The sequence below is a fragment of the Chenopodium album genome, chromosome 5, assembly GCF_948465745.1.
Source record: "Chenopodium album chromosome 5, dcCheAlbu1.1, whole genome shotgun sequence".
NCBI classification, from domain to species: domain Eukaryota; kingdom Viridiplantae; phylum Streptophyta; class Magnoliopsida; order Caryophyllales; family Amaranthaceae; genus Chenopodium; species Chenopodium album.
In genome coordinates this window covers 943356-965685 of record NC_137838.1, presented here as the reverse complement: position 1 = coordinate 965685, position 22330 = coordinate 943356, and the positions used below count along the sequence as shown (strand labels likewise).

General features: G+C 32.6%; 2 protein-coding genes across 2 annotated transcripts; one reads left to right on the top strand and one right to left on the bottom strand.

The window, feature by feature from the left end:
• Positions 1 to 4325: 4325 nt before the first annotated feature.
• LOC145629965 (plasmodesmata-located protein 3-like) lies at positions 4326 to 6860 on the bottom strand. Its single transcript, XM_081682206.1, has 3 exons — positions 5765 to 6860; positions 4741 to 4854; positions 4326 to 4597 (listed from the first exon to the last, which is right to left on the bottom strand). Exons 1-3 carry the CDS (start codon positions 6522 to 6524, stop codon positions 4590 to 4592), a joined length of 882 nt encoding a protein of 293 aa, XP_081538332.1. The 5' UTR covers positions 6525 to 6860; the 3' UTR covers positions 4326 to 4589.
• A 4588-nt stretch (positions 6861 to 11448) lies between these two features.
• On the top strand, positions 11449 to 18118 carry LOC145629964 (uncharacterized). The gene is made up of 8 exons (XM_081682204.1): positions 11449 to 11761; positions 12397 to 12812; positions 12919 to 12991; positions 13079 to 13159; positions 13241 to 13304; positions 13602 to 13689; positions 13835 to 13919; positions 17770 to 18118. Exons 1-8 carry the CDS (start codon positions 11666 to 11668, stop codon positions 17806 to 17808), a joined length of 942 nt encoding a protein of 313 aa, XP_081538330.1. The 5' UTR covers positions 11449 to 11665; the 3' UTR covers positions 17809 to 18118.
• Positions 18119 to 22330: the final 4212 nt, after the last annotated feature.

Genomic DNA, 22330 nt, shown 5'->3' with positions numbered 1-22330 from the left:
GACCTAACTCACTCTTACCCGACACTTTTACCGAATTGACATCTCTAGTTACCTCATGAGATGGGACTTATACAAACTTGAGTAGTGCACACAAAAAGGAAACTTGCATTTATCCTCTGAAAATAGTTTTAGACTCAAAAAAGCTACATTTGAAAAAACAAAAATTAAATTAGTCTTAAAAGGAGAAATGAGCCAATTTTATACACCTTGTAAATAATCAAAGGGATCAAACTAAAGATGGCTCATTGAAATCCATCCTATGAGTGAGATGGGGTAAATCTACATTACCTTTTTTTATTTTATGTTTGATTGTGTTCTTTCTATTATGAATTAATTCTCTTCTTATTAAAAAATAATAATAATAGTAATAAATAAATAAAATAAAAAAGAGTACTTCTCTTCTAGTTCGCTTTATATACTTCGTATATATAACCATAAATCACTGAACTATCTCTCTCTCTTTGGTTGCAATCGTTGCATAATAATAATATCCAGCTAAGCTATTCTCAAAACTCAAAAGTCAAAACTACCAAAGCCTTTTCAAATAAACTCTACACTATATAAGCCTCCAAAGTAGATTTAGGGGACATCATCTTTCAATTATTGAAAAGGAATTATGTGGATAATGACTAGATGACCCTATGAGAAACGACCCATCTTATCATACTAATGTGACCTTGAACCTTAGATTGAATAGAAGGGTCTTGCAACTTGTTCTCGTTCTTAACCAATCACATGCTTGTATATGTTACTTATATATTCATGGGTCCAATTGCCTCTAAAATATCATGTCAATATTGTATATGTTACTTATTCATGGGTTTAATTGCCTCTAAAATATCATGTCAATATTGAAATGATTCAATATTAATAAGATAGTCATAATATACTATGGTTGAGAACTTTGAGGAGGTAATTAGAAACAATATGCTTATTAATGGTTAAATCTCTACTATAATTGGAGGGTATGACGTTTTAGAAGGGATTAATGAAGGTACCAAGGAAGGTGATAATAGTCACCAACTCATAGGCTATGGCTCTGTTGAAAATTCGAAAAGAGGTTTTTAATTAGTTCACTTTTGTATATAGTTTACTTAAGTTAATATATCGGTTGATGCGCCTAAACTCATGTTTTATATGCTAGTAATCTAGTATAGGACTAGAATATATAGGTGGATAGTGCTCTATCATATTAAGCCATTACCCAAATAAATGATAGAGTATCAAAATTTACATTTTAATTTCCAGCCTTTTGAAATATCTAATACTTTTATTATAAAACTCAATAACAAGCATGTGTTCATTTTAAAAAATGAGTTTCGACCTTAATGATGACCGAAACGTTTTTAATAAAGCAAAAGTTCGGTGCTATTTACACAAGCCATGGTGATTACGCGAGTACTACTTTTAACCTACAATCTTGTAACTAATTAATTATGTATAAGTTTCATTACTACCTTCCTAATCTTGTTACCTAAAAAGCATATCACTCCAAGTCCCAAACCTACTTAAAAAAAGAAGGTGGGCCTTGATGAGTCAAAATTGAGCGCCGGAGATTGAATATGCATCGCAAATTAGTTTCCTTGGAATAAGTATGTGGTATGTATGTACATCACATGGTTGGAACATAATTAGTCATATTCATCCAAAGCAAACAAACGTCCACCAAAAAACAAAAAGGAATCGTAGTAGTTAACCCTTAATCAATGTGCATACAAGCATGATCTTCCAAAAGTTCTAGAACTTCTATGTGTCTATTATTTATTTTAACACTTTAGAAAAGTAACAATATTAGTATTATTTTAAGTAATTTAATAGAAAGATGGTTTTCTTTCTAACATAACTAAAATATTGCAAAGATTGTTAAAAGTAACTATAAAGATCAAATTGGTATTATGTACTTCGGACTTCTTATATTGTATAGTTGAGTGTAAGGTTTGTTTTCTTCATCTTACTTTCACTCATTTGTACTTATCGATATTTATTTGAATTTTTGTAATTTTTTTATATTAAATTTATGTAATCCTTATCACGTGCAATATGCCCCATCAAAACCCCGAAAAATAATTAATTTGCCTTTTACTATATGTATGCGATTATCAAGCAACAAAAAGGTGCTTAAGTGGTAAATTATCTAAACTTATAAACAAGATTCTAAAGTAAATGAAACAAGAGGACATGTCATAAGGTATCAATGAGATACTTGACTAAATTCACAAGTCATAAGATTACAACTCAAGTACGGATAAAATTCATCATTAATAAAGAGGGTATTTCACTAGTTCATGGAGTAAAAAGTGTCTCCCTGCGGAATATACCAATGTCATATAGCAAAGGAACGCATTAGTTTCAATTCTTGCTTGCTTCATAAAAATTTAATTCTAAGGAACATATATTCCTTAGTGTTTAGTGGTTTATAGGAATAACATTTCCACATGATATTGATAAAGTTTAAAGTTGACAAGAAAAATTGTTTGAGCGAAGTCCAAAATTTCAATTCATAAACATTAAAATTAGTTAGGGTATGTTCGCATTTACTTAATTTCAAATAGCTACAATTAGCTCAGTTCAGCTCCAATCAGTTCAGTTTAACTCTTAATTTCCCTCTCTCATAAAATATTCAGTTTAGCTCAGTTCAGTTCAACTCCAATCAGTTCAATTCAGCGAACAAATCCTTAGTATGTATATGAATTGTACATAAGTTTCTTTCTATTAAATTTTTGGTCGAATTGAGTCAATTGCGTTACAAGGCAAAATAAAGTCAATTAACTACAACTTCAAATTTAAAAATTTTGATTATGGATTCTCATTATTCTATTGAAAATAAGAGTGACAAAATTGTGCCTAACCTTATTAAATTTGTTTCAATAATTCAATTCATTTTCAATATCAAATTTTTAAGATTCTACACGTATATAAATAAAGATGTTTATTATCTTAAAAAACGTCACATACACACTATAAAAAGTCAAACAAAACAATCTTTAAGAGTTAAAGAGACGACCGGAGCTCTCTTTGATGTACCATAATATTCTCAACCAAGCCACCGAGGGTGAAATTACAAACAAGCATTTAGTCAAGCATGTAACTATTGACCCAAATTTAAGTAAAGTTTATTAATCCTAAAAATGGCGGGCTATAACATAGGATAGTACAACAAAGTATCATGGTCGCCAGGCAGTAGCCACTTACCCCTCACTATCAAAGGATCCAACTAACCAACTAATCTATGTAGTACCACATCTAACATCAACAGAAAATGCAGCAATTCAATTAGGATTAACTTTAACAACAGAAAAAAACATTAAATTTAAAATCTCAAGGAAGTAATACTACTGATTATAGTACTCGTCCTCTTCCTAATCTTAAGCGGCTAAGCCCCTAATATGCTCTCTTTTTATTTGTGTTAACAACTTTTTCTAAGTAGATACAATAATGACTTAATATGCTAGTTCATCAATAATTACCGGTCCACATTTGATTAATATTCTTTTTTTTCTCAATTGACTTAGGATCTGTTCTCTTCAGCTTAAGTTCAGTTCAGTTCAGTTCAGCTCCAATCAGTTCAGTTCATTTCAGCTCAATTTAGTAAATCAGAACAAACCCTTAGTAGAATGTTTCTCAAATGTTACTGACTCACTCCTCTTCTTCCTTCCTTTCTTCCTCCTCCTTCCTTTAATCCTTTTAGTTTTCTCAAATTGAGGTTTCTTCACCAAAATCTCAGACAACTAACCAACAACACTTCATACACCAACCTTTACCAACCATTTTCAGCGACCAATTCTGGCAGCATTAGTTTTAAAAATTGAAAATTTGATAAATAACTCATAAATTGCTTCAACGGTAGAGATCGCCGCTTTACAACGATAAACCGGACCGCTCCACAAAAGATACCCTAGTAGCAAATTATGTAATTGGGCCTATATAACCCCTTAGCAAAGTATCTAATATAATACTTGTTAAAATCGTTTTTATGTATAATGATCAAAATATAACTTTTTATTATTGACAGTGCTTCATATATTATTAGTCAAAATTCAGCGTTAACATATATAACGATCAAATTAGGACACATAGCTTTATGAAAGTTAGAGAATGACTAATTACATACTATTTCCAAACCGGTCTAAAAATAGAAATATGACATAGGAGTATTAGATATAATCGGAAAAGTACAAGATAAATAAGACACACAATAATAGAATAAAGGATCTTTGCACGAAACCTAAAGAAAAAGAAAATAAGTCACATGTGACATGCCAATAAGAAAACAGAGTGCCAAAGAACTTTTTCAAAATATCCCATCTCTATTTTTTTTTAAAAAAAATTGGCATCTTGAATGACAATGACAAAAAACATTCAATATGCCTGAATGGCTGAATGAACCTTTGTTCTTACCATTTATACTGAATAATTCAGTTGTTTTTCTGACTACAAAAAAAAAGGGAATTTTACAATTTTCGCCCTTAATTAATCCACCAAACAAAATGAAAAACAACCTTCCCTTGATAAACAAAAATTCACAAAAATTTGGTTCTTCCCACCTTTTAAGAAAAACAAGAATTTGTTTCTTCAACCAGCTGTTTTCCTCAAAAATCTGCATAAAATAACAAAAATATACAGCTATTTATATTATTAACATGAGAATCAAGAACATGAAAATGTTCCCAAGAAATACAAATATACAATACAAAAGACAAAATAAATTGAAAGTTTCTAAGAAATTTGAGTTTTTCATACCATCATCCTTCTTCTTCAACCCTCTTACAAAGAGTACCATTATAATTAAGAATGCCACACCAGCCGTTACTCCTACTATTATAGCAACAGTTTTTCCGGTAGTTTGCCCTGACCCTACAACCAAAAATTACATGCAAAACTGTTTTTAATATACTCTAAATTTGAACATTTTAACATTTTATAACACCCAACAAACGATAGTTATTTTGTCACATCAATACTACGAAGTATCAATTTAAAACTATTTTAGAAAATATATTTAATTCGAGTATGCAAAGTCCGTTGTCACATCAATACTATCAATTTAAAACAACTTCGGAAAATACTACTATCTGATTAAGAAAACTAAGCATTCATTATACCAATGGACATATGTTTTTGTTATAAACTTCCTTTTTTTTCTTTTTGGAAACATATTTAATGCTTACATACAATCCGATCATCCTTATTTTTGTTTCACAATCCGATGTAGATATGCTAAAACAAAATATCACCCTTTAAAAAAATTTATTGAATATCCACAATAAATTCCACACATGCCCACACTTCAAAGTCACAATCCCAATTAATAAAAGGTAAAGTGGGGAAGGAAGTAATAATAAAGATAAAGTTAAAGGGATAACTTGCACTAAAAGCTTAGCAAAATCGAACACAAACTCATCAAACTTGTACATGCCACATTTACAAGCAATAATCAAAAGAAACCCAAAAAAAATTAATAAAACATCCCAAAATTCAAGGTAATTTTAGATTTGAAATGGCCACCCCAACAAAAAGACTAAACAATGAATGAAATCCAATTAATGATTTTTCTAGTCCATCATGTCATTTCATAAATAAAACTCACACTCCTAATTATTAACAAACAAATGCTACCAAAATCCTAAAATATAATAAAATGGTCAACAAACAAATCACCCCCCATTCCCCCACAACCCCACCCCAAACCAATAATAGTGTAATTTAAACTAGTAATGTCGAATTAAAAAGATAGTGTAATTTGAACTAGTAATGCGAAAACTACCTGAGCCGCCTCTGGACCAAGACGACGTAGACGATTTAGGAACCCCATTAGGATAATAATTATAGCTAATGAAACACTTATGCAAGTAAACTTGTCCAGCCAATGAACTCCCACATTCAATTTGAGCCTTTTGAACAGCAGCCTTAACACATTGAGTACAATCAGTACTACTAAGATCACCTTGACATTGTCCTAAAGCATAAACAGCTTGATAATTAGTTGTATAAAACCCATTACTCCCACTACTTGCAACACCATTCTCCATTACAGTTAACGCGCTATCTCGCTTCATTTCGAACCCGGCACCAGCAACATTGGTGCGGCTACAATCCTTGAACAACATTTGCATACCAGAAATCTGGGTGAATCCAGAAACTTCATATAACATGTAACAACCTAACAATTGTACTCTTGCTGCAGTTACTTTACCACATAATTGGTCTGATAATTGAGGGAGTTTGCTAACACAATTGTAGCAATCTGCATTGCTTAAATCACCTCTGCATTGAAATAACCCAGAAATTGATGATTGTGAACCACCTGTAGTTGATTTGTAGAACTTGGATCTTGAAGATTGTTGAAGAAGAGATGAAAATAAGGAAGAAAGGGATTGAGCATAACTTCCAGATGGATCTGAAATGGGTTGTCTAGAACAGCCTTTGTAAACCAGAGTAGTGTAATCAGGGGCAGATTTGGAAAACTGGGTTTGGTATAAAATGGTGAAAATTAACAGAATAAGAATGAATGAATAATAACCCATTTTCTTTTATGTAAATTGTTCTGGGTATTAATGGTTAAATCATGTATAATTTGTTGAAGATCTTAGGTTTTGGAAGGAAAATGGGAAGTGGGTTTTTGGTAAAAAAGCTGAAATTTGAAGATTTTGGTGTGTTTTTTCATGAGAAAAATGAAGAGGGTATGAGTGAATTTGGTTTGATTTTTCTGGGTTGAGTGATATTTGGGGGATAGTGTAAAATTGAGTACAACTTTTGAGATGAGAGAAATAGGAGAGGTGGAGCGGCGTTTCTCTCTTTGTCTAAAAAACAGTGCAAATTTTGCTAGTGGCAAAAAAATGAAAATGAAAATGAAATAAAGAGAATAGTACAAGTACTATAAATATTAATAAAATTGAGTATAAAATTCAATCTGGTACAGTCCATTGGCATTGTTCTTTAATTGGAAGTAGTACTTGTATGCTCTTTATTTACTTCAAAAACTTAAAAAAGAGATTGAATAATTGAGTACATTTATAATGGTTGCTTGTTATAAATCACTTTCATATTCTCCCCACTTCATTTATACTTGTGTAAGAGCTTAGAAGGATACATAGAAGTATGGTTTACCATATTCCATTTAGGGTATGTTCTCTTACGTTGAAATTCAGTTCAGCTTCTAATTTCCTTCTCTTATAAAATATTCAATTCAGTTCAGTTCAGTTCAGTTCAGCTAAGTTCAGTCAACGAGAACAGGCCCTTAGAATCTCATGGTATTAGGATGGTTATGAACAGGGGTGAAGCAAGACTTGGCTGAGGAAGGTGGGCGATCTACTAAGCGCGATTGAGGAGGGGTCAATCTAATATGTATTCATGCTACTTCAATAAGCACAAGTAGCATATAGCACTAGTAAGGTGAAACACCATAGGGGTCATAGCCTTATTAGGCCTCAACTAAGCTTCGTCCATGGTTATGAAGAGCCGATATTGTAATGAGGTCGTAGAAAAAAGTCACTTAAGCTAACCACCCAGTCTTTAATTACTGGATTTGTGAGCAATATGTATGGGATTTGTATGTCTTTTTGTTTGATGCAATATTTTATCATTTTATGGCTATTAGTTATTTTTTTAAGAACTTGTGAGTTAAAGTGAAAGGTCTTGTTAAGTTAGCACTTGTCACATGTCAAATCCGTCCAACGAGAAACTATTGCCCCTTACCAGGTATAGGCCCCCCTGTCCAATACCCTAATAAAAAAATAATATTTGTAAATAAAAAAAAAAAGATAAAATAAAATTGAGGGGTAAAATGAGAAAGGGTTGGGTAAAAAAAAAAGGAGAGAGAAGTTATTTTCCCCCATTTAGTTGCTGCTCTTCCCGTGAAAAAACAGTCGATCGGCGCCGGTGGTGTAGCTGAAGGTAGCTCAGAGAGGGGAATTTGGCTAGAACTTCCACCTAAATTTGGAAATTCACCTTAATCGGGGTAAATAGTTGGGTAAACCATTTCTCCATGAAAAAACACTAGAGGATTAGATGGAGTTCTCAAAAATGGCATCATAGCAATTGGCTATTCACCCGAGATCTGGAGGAGATTCCAAATATGGTGGCTATTGATCGAAAATCTCGAGGGAAAGTTGAGCTCCCTTGTGGAACGAAATTAAGCGCAAAGCTCTAATCTATTTTCATGGAATTTGCAAGCTTTTGTAGATAACATACAAATCAGGTAGGATGATTATTCATCTAAGCTTTGGATGTTTGGGGTTGAAGTCGACGACGAAAATTATTTGGCAGTCATAACTATTATTGATTTTACACAGTTATTGTTAATTGTTATATTGTTATTTTTTATTAGTATACTGTTATTTTTATTAGTATACTGTTATTGGCTGATTAGTATAATTAAAAAGTTATTTTATTTATTTGTGAATCTGGGTTTATATGCTTTCTGTTTTTTTGGAAATTTCATGGGTTTGATTTAAATGTTATCGTTTTATAACTTGGTTTAGGTTAAGTTTGTACTGTTATTGTTAATTAATAAACTGTTATTGTTGATTGTATACTACTACTATTGATTTGTATACTGTTATTGGACATCCGATAGTGGTGGTGGTAAGGCGGTGCAATAATCTAAACCATCATGTAATTGATGAAGAAGATGATGATGATAATGGTGTTTTCTTTGGTTTTGGTGGTGGTGTTAATGGAGGAAAGCGGCAATGACAGATTGACAACAGTGGTGGTATCTTTTCCAAAAGTATGAGAGAGAAACTACTTTTTATTACTGTCAACTCATGTGGTAACTATTATGAAGTTACTATCCAATATATGTTGAATGACAAATATACCCCCAGGTATTGGGCATGAGAGTCTCTACCTGGTAGTGGTCCATCATGCCTCTCCGTCCAACATTGTAGATTAAACTTTTGGGAGCAAGGGTAAAGGGTAAGAGAATCTTCATCTCCAAAGAACCCACAAAGGGATTTAATTATGTAAACCATCTATTTAGGAGGCTAAATTCTTACCAAAAAGTCAAGTCCTCTTAGTATATCAATGAACTCTTAAAACTACTTCATTCTTCTTATATACGGATATTAGTATAACAAATAATACTCCATAATTAGTATTTCTTTTATTTTTCAATCAATGAGTTTAGGGCACTATTATTATTCGGTTCCTATAACCATTACAAACCATAATATGAGGAACTTTTTAATGATATGATATTGAGACATAAACCATTATGTATATGTCCCTAACAACAATGGTCTCAGTTAACTTTTAAAGCTCCTCCCTATTTTGATTATTAAGTAATTTGTAGCTAGAAGATACAATAATGCAAAAGATATAAGTTTAAACTATGCTTACTAAATATGAACTCTGTATTATTCCTTTTGTTTTCAAATTAAATTCCTTAGTAATAAAATCTTGAGCAGAATAGCATCATTCATGCATGTATGACATTAATTATATTCCCCTCTCAATATACTTGTATAATATAATGTTACATGCACATGCATCCAGACAACATAATAGTACTCTTAAGTCTTAATAACATTAATTAATTTGCAAGTACCATTAATTATTGAAGCAAGGATATGCTTCTTTTCAGTCAAAATCTAGTTTACTATTTGAAGAGGTTAAGAACAAAAGATGGTTAGATTAAAATACTAAGCTGTCTGTATAGAGATTAATAAAATATTAGATGTTGTAGTCTTTGAAAAAAATACAGACATACCTAGGTAAAATTATAATATAAGATTAGTCAATATTGTATGTATATTGGTAAATGAAATATTCTTAGAGTTGGGAAGTTGTGGGGTGAAACAAGACAAAGAATCTCATTTTTGTGAGTTGGGGTGGAAAAAGTGTGTAAAACAGAAAGTTTTGACCCAGAGTTCAGAGCACTTCAAACGGGGTTTGAATCTCAACATTGTAAATGAGTAATTTGTGTTTCACTTAGGGATTTATTTTTATTTTTATTTTAAATGAATGTTGCTATCAAAATTCAAAAGTAGAGCTAGTGAACGTTGATTTTAATAATTCAACCTAAATTTTGATTATAATTTGACTCAATAAAAATGTTTCAATACATTTATAATCGAAATTTATGTTGAATAATAGAATTGATTCTATTCAACATTTGACAATGACATTCAATATTTAACAAATAACACTACTACGTACATATGTTTAAACACAAATATATTAACAAATTGTTTGAGTTAACTTAGATGTAGCAATTTTTTTTTTTTTTTTTTTTTTTTTTTTTTTTTGAAGCAAGATGTAGCAAGCTTAATTTTGCACTCATTCTTTGTTTCCATAGAGAAATAAACCTCGCGCAAGGTTTATTTTGATTTGTGTGATATACTTGTGTTTTTGTTGTTGTTTAATTAAGAAGGTAAGTTTCTGTTATAATAATAATAATAATAATAATAATAATAATAATAATAATAATAATAATAATAATAATAATAATAATAATAATAATGACTTAGGTTAAAATCTTGGTATATGCATGTCAAAATCTTACTTTAAGTATGCAGTCGGTATAATTATGCTTAATTATTTAACCAATAGAAGAATTCATGGTCATTGTACTATGAGCACTATATCCAAAAGATCGATTATTAAGAAATATACCTAGCTATTACTCATTTTTGGGAAAAATATAATAACAAATAATAATAATTCACTAAGGTCGAGAAAACAAAAATCCTATGAAAAATGGATAAATTCAAGGTATGGTTAACCCTAAAGAATAAGTGATATATCCCTCCTCCATTAATTTCACCGTTGAAAATGAACTTTCCCCTATTTGCGAACTTTCAACCTTTATTAATGATCAAGCTAGAAGCTGACAACTTGCCAATTTCTCCGTTTTCTCTGGTCAACAGGTTAAATGTTAAAATTTCATAAATACCCCTAATTTATAACACAAAATATCAAAATTGCCCTAAGATAAACTATCCAAATTTCTCATGGATATAAACTTGGATTTTCTCCAATCATTTAAAAAAATACCTACCATATAAAGTCATGTTCACTTCACCTTAAAAATAAATAATATTCAGTAAAAATAATTTAAATCAGTAAAAATAATTTAAGTTCAGAAAAATAAATCCAGTTCAATAAAAATCAGTAATTTTAAATTAGTAAAAATAAGTTCAATTCAGTAAAAAATCAGCAAAAACAATTTCAACTCAACAAAAATAAGTTGAGCTTAGTAAAAATAAATTCAGTTCAAAAAAAATCGGTAACCTTAATAAAAAAGAAATATAACAAAAAAATCAATAAAAATAATTTCAATTCAGCAAAAAATAATTTAAATTTAATATAAACAATTTCTATTTCAACAACAAAAAAAAAAAAAAAAAAAAAAAAAAAAATGAAGTGAGGGACCTAATTTGGTAAATTGATACTCCAATTCTTCCCATATTCCCACCACCGACTCATTTAAAACATCTATCACAACAAATCTACTGCCTTTTGCGGTGGTGCATCCGTCTTTCCCGTCTTCTATTTATTCACTGCCTTTTATATTTCTCTTGGAATTTTTTGCCCTTTTTTTTTCGTCGAATTTCGAATTTTAGGGTTAGGGTTTGACCGTTTGATGATCGAATTCTGAGAAAACTTCGATTTTTCTTGAAGATCATCAAACCTTTTATTAATTATTGATTCAATTCAATCAATAATGTATGCATTGAAGGAGAAAGTGAGTGAGAAATTATCTCGTCTTTTGGCTGATTCTCCGTCTCCACCATCTCCTCAATTGCAAGAATCTCCAAAGGTACTTTGATTTTGAGCTTTTTATTTGAATTTTGTAAGCTTATTTAAGCTTCAATTTAACCTTATTTGATGAGATCTACACAATGTAGGGTTCGTGATGCTAGATTTTGTTTGTTAATCATGATTTTAGTTTAAAAAGAGGAATTTTTATTGTTAAATTTGTGATGTTTCAGCTGATATTGCTTGTAATTATGGTTCTTAATCGTCGATTTTCAATGTGATGAAGATTCAAATTAGTCCAAGCTGAAATTTTTGCGATCATAGAAAATTGTGAATTTTATTTACCTGAATTGCGTTTTTTTTTTTTGCGTAGTTTGTTTAGATTAGCAACTTTAATTTGTAATGTGTACTTACCTATAAGCTATAAAGCAATTGGGTACATGTTGAATTATACTGGAATTCGAGCAGTATAATATTACGATGATTGTCAAAGCTAGAATTCGGAATGCTGGAGTAGTGGAGTGTATATGATCCTTCTCTTGCAATTAAGCTAAGGTTGAGTCTCGCGTCTTGATTAGTCCTTTTGCTAGAGTACTTGATTGATTAGGATCCAAACCTCCAACCCTGGCTCAAGTAGTGGAAGTAGTAGTGTAATTTTCATCCTAATGCTGAATGTAAGATATGGGGAATGTGCAGGTCAATTCATACTCCGTGGGAGCAAAAACTTTGTCATCGTTCTTTACCTACATTCATCCTTCAGCTGCCAAACAAAAGACTCAGGGTGATTTGAAGTCATTGCAATCATCTCCCACAAGATGGAAAAGTAGTAGTTTTTCTCGGCGAATTCAAAACATGGAAAATCAGGCAGAACTCATTCCACAAGATGAATGTAGAGAATCAACTATCTCTCATAATGAGCATGAGAGCCCTGTTTCTACTAGAAGTAGTTGTGTGCCAGAATTCTTTGAGGATGCAATTGAGCCTCCAAGCCCTTGGAAGCTTATGCCTAATTTGACAGACGATTCTTCATATGTTGATGTGGGATTATATGAGTTTCTTGAGGCATCCCTTCCTAACATTGTGAAGGGTTGTCAATGGGTATTGCTATACAGGTAACTGCTTTTTCTACTGCTTCCCTTAATGATCTTCATCAACTGCTTCAATGCTTTTCACTAATTTTATCATAGTTTCTTTTGGCTTCTTTCAACTGAAGGGCAGTACTTTAAAACATGGTACATCTCTACGTACTCTTATACGGAAAAGTGCTGATCTTCCAGGTCCTGGCTTATTGGTAAGGATGACTTGTAAATTAGTCATGGAGATACATTTTATCACTTTGTTGGATAATGACTGATGGAAACTGCTGTTCATCTTCCAGATTGTTGGAGATAGAAAGGGGGCTGTATTTGGTGGGCTCCTTGATTGTCCTCTTAAGCCATGCCCTAAGAGGAAATATCAAGTGCGTTGATCTCAGCAATGTTTACTTCTTTTTCTCTGCGATTTAATTTTTGAATTACCACTCTAATGTTAAATTTGACAGGGAACAAACCACGCATTTGTTTTTACCACTAAATTCGGTGAACCAAGGCTGTTTAGAGCAACAGGTAAAGCTTATTTTTCTTGACCTTGTGTAAGCTGTTAGGTTGAAAGTGTTTGTAAATATCAACGAGAAAATGGTCAATGTACTTTCGGTGTTAATGGACTGTAAGGTTGGGGTTAAGGGTGTATAAATGTCTCCACAAGGGCAGAAAAGCTTATGTCATGAAGCTTTACTGTCATTTGCTATGTGTAAATGTAAACATCACTTGTCTGCTACCTTTACATGCCATTTTGCCAATACTTAAAGCTGTAAAAGCTTCTCAGCAGTGAATGCTTATGACATGTCTTTCATTTTATTATAGGTGCCAATCGATACTACTATTTGTGCTTGAATGACTTCTTAGCATTTGGTGGGGGAGGCAACTTTGCTTTGTCATTGGATGAAGATTTGTAAGTCTTGTTTTTTTTTTTTTTTTTTTTTTTTTTTTTTTTTTTTTTTTTTTTTTTTTTTCCCTTCCAATAATCTATGAGAATGACTCATATACTGTTTTTGAAGGCTAATTATACTTATATATCTGTTTATTTTGTTTATCAGATTGGCTGGAAGTAGTGGGCCATGCCAGACTTTTGGGAACACATGCTTAGCTCATGATCCAGAGTTCGAATTGAAAAATGTTGAGGTACTTTTCTTTTCCTTATCTTTGAGATATCAGCGGTCACTAAATTTATTTACTTTTTTGCTTCATGTTTTGGGTAACCAACTGTCAGAGTCCACCATAATTGCTGTTCTCCAGTTAATTTCTGGGGTGAAAGTTTCTGCAGTTTGCATAACTTATTTACTTGCTGAAATTCTGAAGCCTGAGCTATTGAGTATTTTCACTTAAGAAAACCCCATAAGCTGTATATTTGTTGCCATTCATTGGTCATATTGAAATTGGAATAATCAGTTCAAGACACATCTTAAATAGGGCTGGCAAATGGATCATGTCGGGTCGGGTTCATGTTCGGGTCAGCTGATTTCGGGTCAGCTACCCCTCAACCCGAACCTGATCCATTTAAGTTTTCGGGTTGAGAACCCCAACCTGAACCTGATATTTTCGGGTTCGGGTCAACCCGAAAGTAACCTGAATTGACCTGATTTTTTATCTGGGTTTAAATCAGGTCATTTTGACCTGAAATGACCTGATAGTAGCCGGGTTTGGGTCAACCCGAATATAACCTGATTTTTAAATTAAGTTATTTAGCAAGTCTAATTAAAGATTAGATACAAAAATATAGTATACTAAATAAATAACAAATCAGAATTCAAAAGCAATCAATGTTTTTGATTTTTTTTTTACAAACTTTATACAACATAGTTCTCAAATAATGTACAATGTTGAAGCAAGCTGAAGCAAGTTGAAGCAGAGACTTGAAGCAAGCTGAAGCAGAGGCTATGTTTGTGGCGTGTAAGGATCCAAATCTGATAAAAACAATTTAAGCAAACATCAATAATAAAGTACTCAATCCCAACAATACAATAATATAACAAACACAAACATCAATTAAAATAAAAAATACAATACCATATAATTAAATTATGGTTTGAATAACAACTAAAACAACAAACAACATCAAAATTAGGCTTTGAATAGCAAAGAAAAACAACAACAACAACAGACATGCAAGATTCGTATTTAAACAACCAAAAAATCGTATAAAAGCAAAATTCAAAATAGCAATTACCTTGAAGGTTGAAGTGGTGAATCTTTAAACACTTAAATTATGAAGGAGAGGAAGATCTAAGGATGGGAAGAACCGAGAATAATTTATTTGGATTGGAGGTTTCAACTTTCAAGAGTTTAGAGTTGAAGAGAGAGAGAGAGAGAGAGAGAGAGAGAGAGAGCCTAAACGGCTGATTGTGTGAGGAGGAGGCATTAAGGATTTTAGGGTTTTAGATACTAGTTACATATTTGGGCTTGGGCTGAATTTTAATCCATCAGGTTTGTTTTTTTTTTTTTTTTTTTTTTTTTAATTTTATTTTTTTTATACCGTATAATGTTCGAGTTTATCAGGTCGGGTTCGGGTTGACCCGACCTGATTTTGACTTGAAATTTATTTCGGGTTAAGTGGGTCGTTTTCGGGTTGAGATTTTCAACCTTAACCTAACCCATTTAATTTCGGGTTCGTGTCGACTCATTTAAGTTTTCGGGTCGAAAAACTCAACCCTAACCCACTTTTTTCAGGTCAGGTTTTCGGGTCGGGTCAATTTTTGCCAGCCCTAATCTTAAAGCTACATAAAGTTGTTAGAATTTTAGTTGTACATTGTATGGCCCTGTTTAGTAAAAAGTTGATAGCTTATAGCCGAAGTTGATTGTATTAGCTGATTTTGACTAGCCGATTGAATTAGCTGATTTGACTAGCTGATTATATTAGCTGATTATATAAAAGTGTTTGGTAAACTTTTGTTAGCTTATAGCTGATTGAGTATATAAAATTACCAATAAGGACATAGATATATTTTCGTGCAAAGAATGAAGTAATACTGCAATAATAATTATTATTTTTTTAAAATATGTGGAATAATAATAGTTAATCAAGCAAGTCTACAATATTATGCGGCTAAGTATGAACCCAGTTACCCAAACCTCCCAATTAAGCCCATTAGATGAATTCTACTTGTATTTAACTATTTACAAAGCAGGGGATATAAAAAGTTAAAACCATTCTAAATGGCCGCACACCGCACATTTTAGACCTCACACCTCAGCCATTTTCTTCCTCTTTTCATTTTTCATTTTTATTTTTCTTTTTACTTTTTTTGAAGGATCTTCCTTTCATATATTCCAACCTCTTGATCTTCCTTTCAAACTTTATCATTTAAATCATGGAAGCTTGACATGCAATAGAAATCAGAGGTAGGAGAAGCGATTTAATATTTGATAATTTGATGATATTGTTCTGTTTTTTATAAAAACAGAGTACATGCATATAAATTATAATTATATTGATGGAAATTATTCTTCAATACTGTGTTATTTATTCTAGAATTTATTGGATTTTTTATTTTTATTTTTGAAGGAAGAATTTATTAATGGATTAATGGTATATTAATTTATTCATTCACTAGTCAATTTAATTCGTTAAATTATAAAATATGGGTATGAATGTAATTTTAGCAATAGATACAAATCATCACTTTTGAAAACGCTGGTATAAGGAGCTTTTTCTAAATCAGCGGATTGTGCTCAATCAGCTCTTCCAACCCACTGATTACCAAACACCTCAAATTAGCGGATTGATTGGTCAAACCTCTAATTTGCCATCAATCAGCTAAAAGCTGTCCAATCCGCCTGTTACCAAACACAGCCTATATATTCTGTGTAGTCAGTACTCTGATAGTCTAAAATAGAAACTGGCTAGTTGTGAAGAACAGAAAAATGTGAGCAGATCTAGTATTTAAAGCTGTGTTAGCTCTGTTGCTGCAGGACTGTAACTTATTGAGGGCATTTGATGAGATATTTTATGCATGAACAGATATTGCAGACATAGTCAGATTAGATGTTATTATGCTGTTGTTAGAAATTGACTGATAAATAGAATAATGCAAATTTGCAAGGGATCATACCTGCTTTGAATGAGCTCATACAAGCAGCTTATATTGATTTACTTTTGCCTTTTCCTACCCTCCCCTCCCCTCCCCTCTTCTTCTCTGAGTACGCTTTAAATTATCAGTTAATATACTTGCTGTGGACTATTCTGGAGAGTGTAGTAAATAAATATTTAAAAAAAAATAATGAAAAAAAAAGGAAGAGAGAAGATTTTGGTGTGTGCCACCTTATTATCAAGAGCTTGAAGGTTTTATTTAATTAATTTTTTTAATTTAATTTTTTTGGGAACAAATTGGGAATTCCAGAGATTCAGGTTTAATAGTACAAAAACCAATATAAGGAGGAAGAAAAAGATTATACAATGCAAGTGTAATTTTGGGGGTTGTTGCATTTTGAAGTTCTGGTTGTATTTTGCGCTCATATTCTCTTGGTGGATTTTATAGCTTATCTTTACTCGGTCTTTGTTGTATCTTCTGATGGTTTTTGATTGGGATTTTGTGGGTTTGACTGCTTGAGTCACCTGAGTAGGAGGTTAAAGGACCAATTTAAGTCCCGTACATGATTTAGCTTGCGCTGGTTATTACCAGCAAGGATTCTAAGGAATTTTGAACTTAGTTCAATTTTGAGACATTAGAACAACTGAATTTTTAATGTAGGACTAGCCATTGTTGATAACTACTACAACATCTTTTACTTCTGGTGTAGATCTAACATTAAAGATTTGCTTTTAGTTTTTACATCCTGATGATATGGATTGACAAGTTAACTATCATGAGCTAGATCAAGAATTAACTTTGTATTTTTTGGTTTAAAATACATGAGTGGAGGAGATCTTGGAATCAATTTCAGTTAGATTATTGACTTTATTTCAATCTCTTAAGTCTTAAAAGAAATCTTTGGTTTTTTTTTGCTGAATTTGTTCTTTCTACCCTGTCTGCAGCTGTGGGGTTTCATCCATTCATCTCGATACCTTACTTGATATGAAACTGATGGAGAATTGGTGTAGTGGATATCTGCGTTAATTCAATTATTTGTTATCGAGGATCATCATCACATTTTATTGGTTATTTATACACACTAATCTATGTTTTTTTAAGGGTGTATATATTGTACAACAGTGTATGCTTCTATTACTTTCTATTTATACCCAGGTTATTTTGGGAGGCGATAAGCCGATGCGATAGTACTCCACTGATTAGAATGAAAGTCAATATACCTTCAAAATCCTCTCGAGATAAAAATTAAGCCTATTTATTTATCAAAAAAAGTTATTTGGATTATTTTATTCAGTTCCAGGGTTTCAAATAGACTAGTTTTGCAAGTTCTTTGAATTATTTTAGAGTTGTCAATTCGGGTAAACGGGTCGGGTAAGAGTGGCTCGGGTCAACTCGGGTTGGGTCAATTCAGACTAATTCCATAACCTATACGGGTCGGGTTTGGGTTGGGTCATGCTTGAGTCGGGTCATACTTCTTATCGGGTTTGGGTCGAGTTTAGGTCGGGTTACATTCGGGTCGGGTAAACAATAGGCCAGGTTTAATTCGAGTTTTCACGGGTTAAAATGGGTTAGGGTAATTCTCGGATTCGAGTCGGGTTCAGTTCAAGTCAATAATTTGCGGGTCAGAATCAGGTCGGATCATTCTTGGGTTTGAGTCGGGTTCGGTTCAAGTCAATAATTTGCGGGTTATAATCAGGTTGGGTCATTTCCAAGTCGGGTCACTCTTGGATTCAAGTCGGGTTATGTTCAAGTCAATAATTTGTAAGTTACAATTAGGTTGGGTCATTTCCAAGTCAGGTCATATTCGGGTTCAACTAACTATAAATAGATAATTATCATTTTTATCAAGCTAATTATTTCCTTTGAATATAATATATATGGCAATATAATAGGGAACTATAATCTATAATTTAGGAAGATAATTATCTCCTTTAACCATACAACAAATATATACTATATTTAACTCTTAAATTTGAAGATGATGCTCCTTTCTTTTGTTGGCCTGGATCGACTTGGTCTCCCAAGACAAAATGTTTTGGTCAACATTAATAAGGTGGTCTAAATTGCATTTAAGGTGATTTGAAATCAGGTCAGGGACAATTTGGGTTGAATTTAAGTCGGGTCAATAACAAGTCGTGTTAATTTCGAGTTGGGTTAGTATAGATCGGGTTGAATTTTTGGGTTGGGTAAGTAATAGATATGGTAAAATTCGGATCGAATCAATAACAAGTCGAGTTGAATTTGGGTCAGGTCAATAAAAAGTCGGGTTCATTTAAGGTCAGGTTTGTAACAGGTTGGGTTAAATTCGGATCAGGTTACGAATGGGTCGGGTTGAATTCAGGTCAGGTTAGTAACAAGTCGGGCTAAATTCGGGTTTTGAAGGGTTAAAACAGGTTTGGGTCATTTTCGGTTCAAGTCGGGTTCGGTGCAAGTTAATTAAATTGACCGTTGTAAATCGGTAAATCAGTGCAAGTTGTAAACCGGAAAATTAACCGTTTAAAAGCAAATTGAATGGTTCCACACACACTATTGGACTCCCGAAGGGTATTAGGAACCATGGTAAACATTTCGGCAATTTTTATTTTCGGGTGAAAAAAAGTCAAAAAATTCAAAAATTGAATGCTAATATCCACGTTTTTTGAGTAATTTTGGAGGTTTTGAGGCACGGTGTCGAAAAGCCTTTAGATTTTAGGGGTTACATATCGGAGTCATATAATGTGGTTTGGAACCGTATATGATCATTATATATTTATATGTTGTCATAAATGTTCGTGGTAGGCTTGAATTAATGAAATCGGTGCAAGTTTTAAACCGGTAAATTGGTCGTTTAAAAACAAATTGGATAGTTCTACCCACCCAATTGGACCCCCAAAGGGTATTAGGGTAATGGTAAACATTTTGGCAATTTTTATTTTCGGGCGAAAAAAGTTAAAAAATTCCTAAATTGAAGGCTAATATTCACGTTTTTTGAGAAATTTCGAAGGTTTCGAGGCCAAGTGTCGAAAAGAAATGAGATTTTATTGGATACATCTCGGGGACATATAATGACGTTTGAAACCATAAATGACCATTATATGTTGTCATAAATGTTCGTGGTATGCTTGAGTTAATGAAATAAGTGCAAGTTGTAAATCGGTAAATTGGGCGTTTAAATGCAAATTGGATGGTCCCACCCACCTAATTGGACTACCGGAGGGTATTAGGAACCATGGTAAACATTTCGACAATTTTTATTTTCGGGCAAAATAAAGTCTAAAAATTCCAAAATTGAAGGCTAATATCCACGTTTTTTGAGAAATTTTTGAGATTTCGGGACCTGGTGTCGAAAAGCTTTGAGATATTAGGGGATACATCTCGGGGTCATATAATAATGTTTTAAACCAGAAATGATCATTATATGTTGTCATAAATGTTAGTGGTAAGCTTGAGTTAATAAAATCGGTGCAAGTTGTAAACCGGTAAAATCACCATTTTAAGGCAAATTGGATGGTTCCACCCACCCAATTAGACTCCCGGAAGGTATTAGGTACTATGGTAAAGATTTCGGCAATTTTTATTGACAAGCGGAAAAAAAAGTCGAAAAAATTCCAAAATTGAAGGCTAATATCCACGCTTTTTGAGTAATTTTGGATGTTCCAGGGCGCGGTGTCGAAAAGCCTTTAGAATTAGGGGATACTTCTCGGGGTCATATAATGCCGTTTGGAACCATATATGATCATTATATGTTGTCATAAATGTTCGTGGTAGGCTTGAGTTAATGAAATCAGTGCAAGTTGTAAACCGGTAAATTAATCGTTTAAAGGCAAATTGGATAGTTCTACCCACCCAATTGGACAACCTAAGGGTATTAGAGACCATGGTAAACATTTCGGCAATTTTTTTTCGGGCGAAAAAAAGTTAGAAATTTTCTAAATTGAAGGATAATATCCACGCTTTTTGAGAAATTTCGAATATTTCGAGGCCAGGTGTCGAAAAGAAATGAGATTTTATTGGATACATCTCGGGGACATATAATGACGTTTGAAACCATAAATGACCATTATTATGTTGTCATAAATGTTCGTAGTAGGCTTAACTTAATGAAATAAGTGCTAGTTGTAAACCGGTAAATTGGCCGTTTAAATGCAAATTGGATGGTTCCACCCACCTAATTGGACTACTGGAGGGTATTAAGAACCATGGTAAACATTTCGACAATTTTTATTTTCGGGCGAAAAAAAAGTCAAAAAATTCCAAAATTAAAGGCTAATATCCACATTTTTTGAGAAATTTTTGAGATTTCGGGACCAGGTGTCGAAAAGCTTTGATATTTTAGGGGATACATCTCGGGGTCATATAATACTATTTTAAACCATAAATGATCATTTTATGTTGTCATAAATGTTCGTGGTAAGCTTGAGTTAATGAAACCGGTGCAAGTTGTAAACCGGTAAATTCACCATTTTAACGCAATTGGATGGTTCCACCCACCTAATTGAACCCCCGGAGGGTATTAGGTACCATGGTAAGCATTTCGGCAATTTATTTTTTTACAGGCAAAAAAAAGTCAAAATTTCCAAAATTGAAGGCTAATATCCACGATTTTCGAGAAATTTTAAAGGTTTCGAAGCATAGTGTCGAAAATCCTTAAGATTTTAAGAGATGCATCTCGGGGTCATATTACGTCGTTTGGAACCGTATATGATCATTATATGTTGTCATAAATGTTCATGGTAGGCTTGAGTTAATGAAATCGGTGCAAGTTATAAACCGGTAAATTGGTCGTTTAAAGGCAAATTGGATGGTTCCACCCACCCAATTGGACCCCCAAAGGATATTAGGGACAATGGTAAACATTTCGACAATTTTTATTTTCGGTCGAAAAAAAGTCAAAAAATTCCAAAATTGAAGACATTAATCCACGCTTTTTGAGAAAATTTTGAGATTTCGGGACCCGGTGTCGAAAAGTTTTGAGATTTTTTGGGATACATCTCGGGGTCATATAATACTGTTTTAAACCATAAATGATCATTTTATGTTGTCATAAATGTTCGTTGTAAGCTTGAGTTAATAAAATCCATGCAAGTTGTAAACCGGTAAATTCACCATTTTAAGGCAAATTGGATGGTTCCACCCACCTAATTAGACTTCCGGAGGGTATTAAGGACAATGAAAAACATTTCGGCAATTTTTATTTACATGCGAAAAAAGTCAAAAATTCCAAAATTGAAGGTTAATATCCACGCTTTTTGAGTAATTTTAGAGGTTTTGGGGTATGGTGTCGAAAAGCCTTTATTTTTAGGGGATACATCTCGGGGTCATATAATGTCGTTTGGAACCGAATATGATCATTATATGTTGTCATAAATGTTTGTGGTAGACTTGAATTAATGAAACCGGGGCAAATTGTAAACCGGTAATTAGTCGTTTAAAGACAAATATGATGGTTCACCCGACTTATCGGCCTCTTAAAGGGTATTAGAGACCATGGTAAAAATTTCGGCAATTTTTATTTTCGGGCGAAAA

What these genes read in the sequence shown, in the direction of transcription:
- LOC145629965 (XM_081682206.1), bottom strand. Translation starts at nt 6,524, where the DNA reads ATGGGTTATTATTCATTCATTCTTATTCTGTTAATTTTCACCATTTTA. An exon ending in TTGGTCCAGAGGCGGCTCAG is followed by an intron (nt 4,855 to 5,764) that starts GTAGTTTTCGCA and finishes TTTTGGTTGTAG; the next exon opens with GGTCAGGGCAAACTACCGGA.
- LOC145629964 (XM_081682204.1), top strand. Translation starts at nt 11,666, where the DNA reads ATGTATGCATTGAAGGAGAAAGTGAGTGAGAAATTATCTCGTCTTTTG. An exon ending in GCCCTAAGAGGAAATATCAA is followed by an intron (nt 13,160 to 13,240) that starts GTGCGTTGATCT and finishes TAAATTTGACAG; the next exon opens with GGAACAAACCACGCATTTGT. An exon ending in TTGTCATTGGATGAAGATTT is followed by an intron (nt 13,690 to 13,834) that starts GTAAGTCTTGTT and finishes TTTGTTTATCAG; the next exon opens with ATTGGCTGGAAGTAGTGGGC.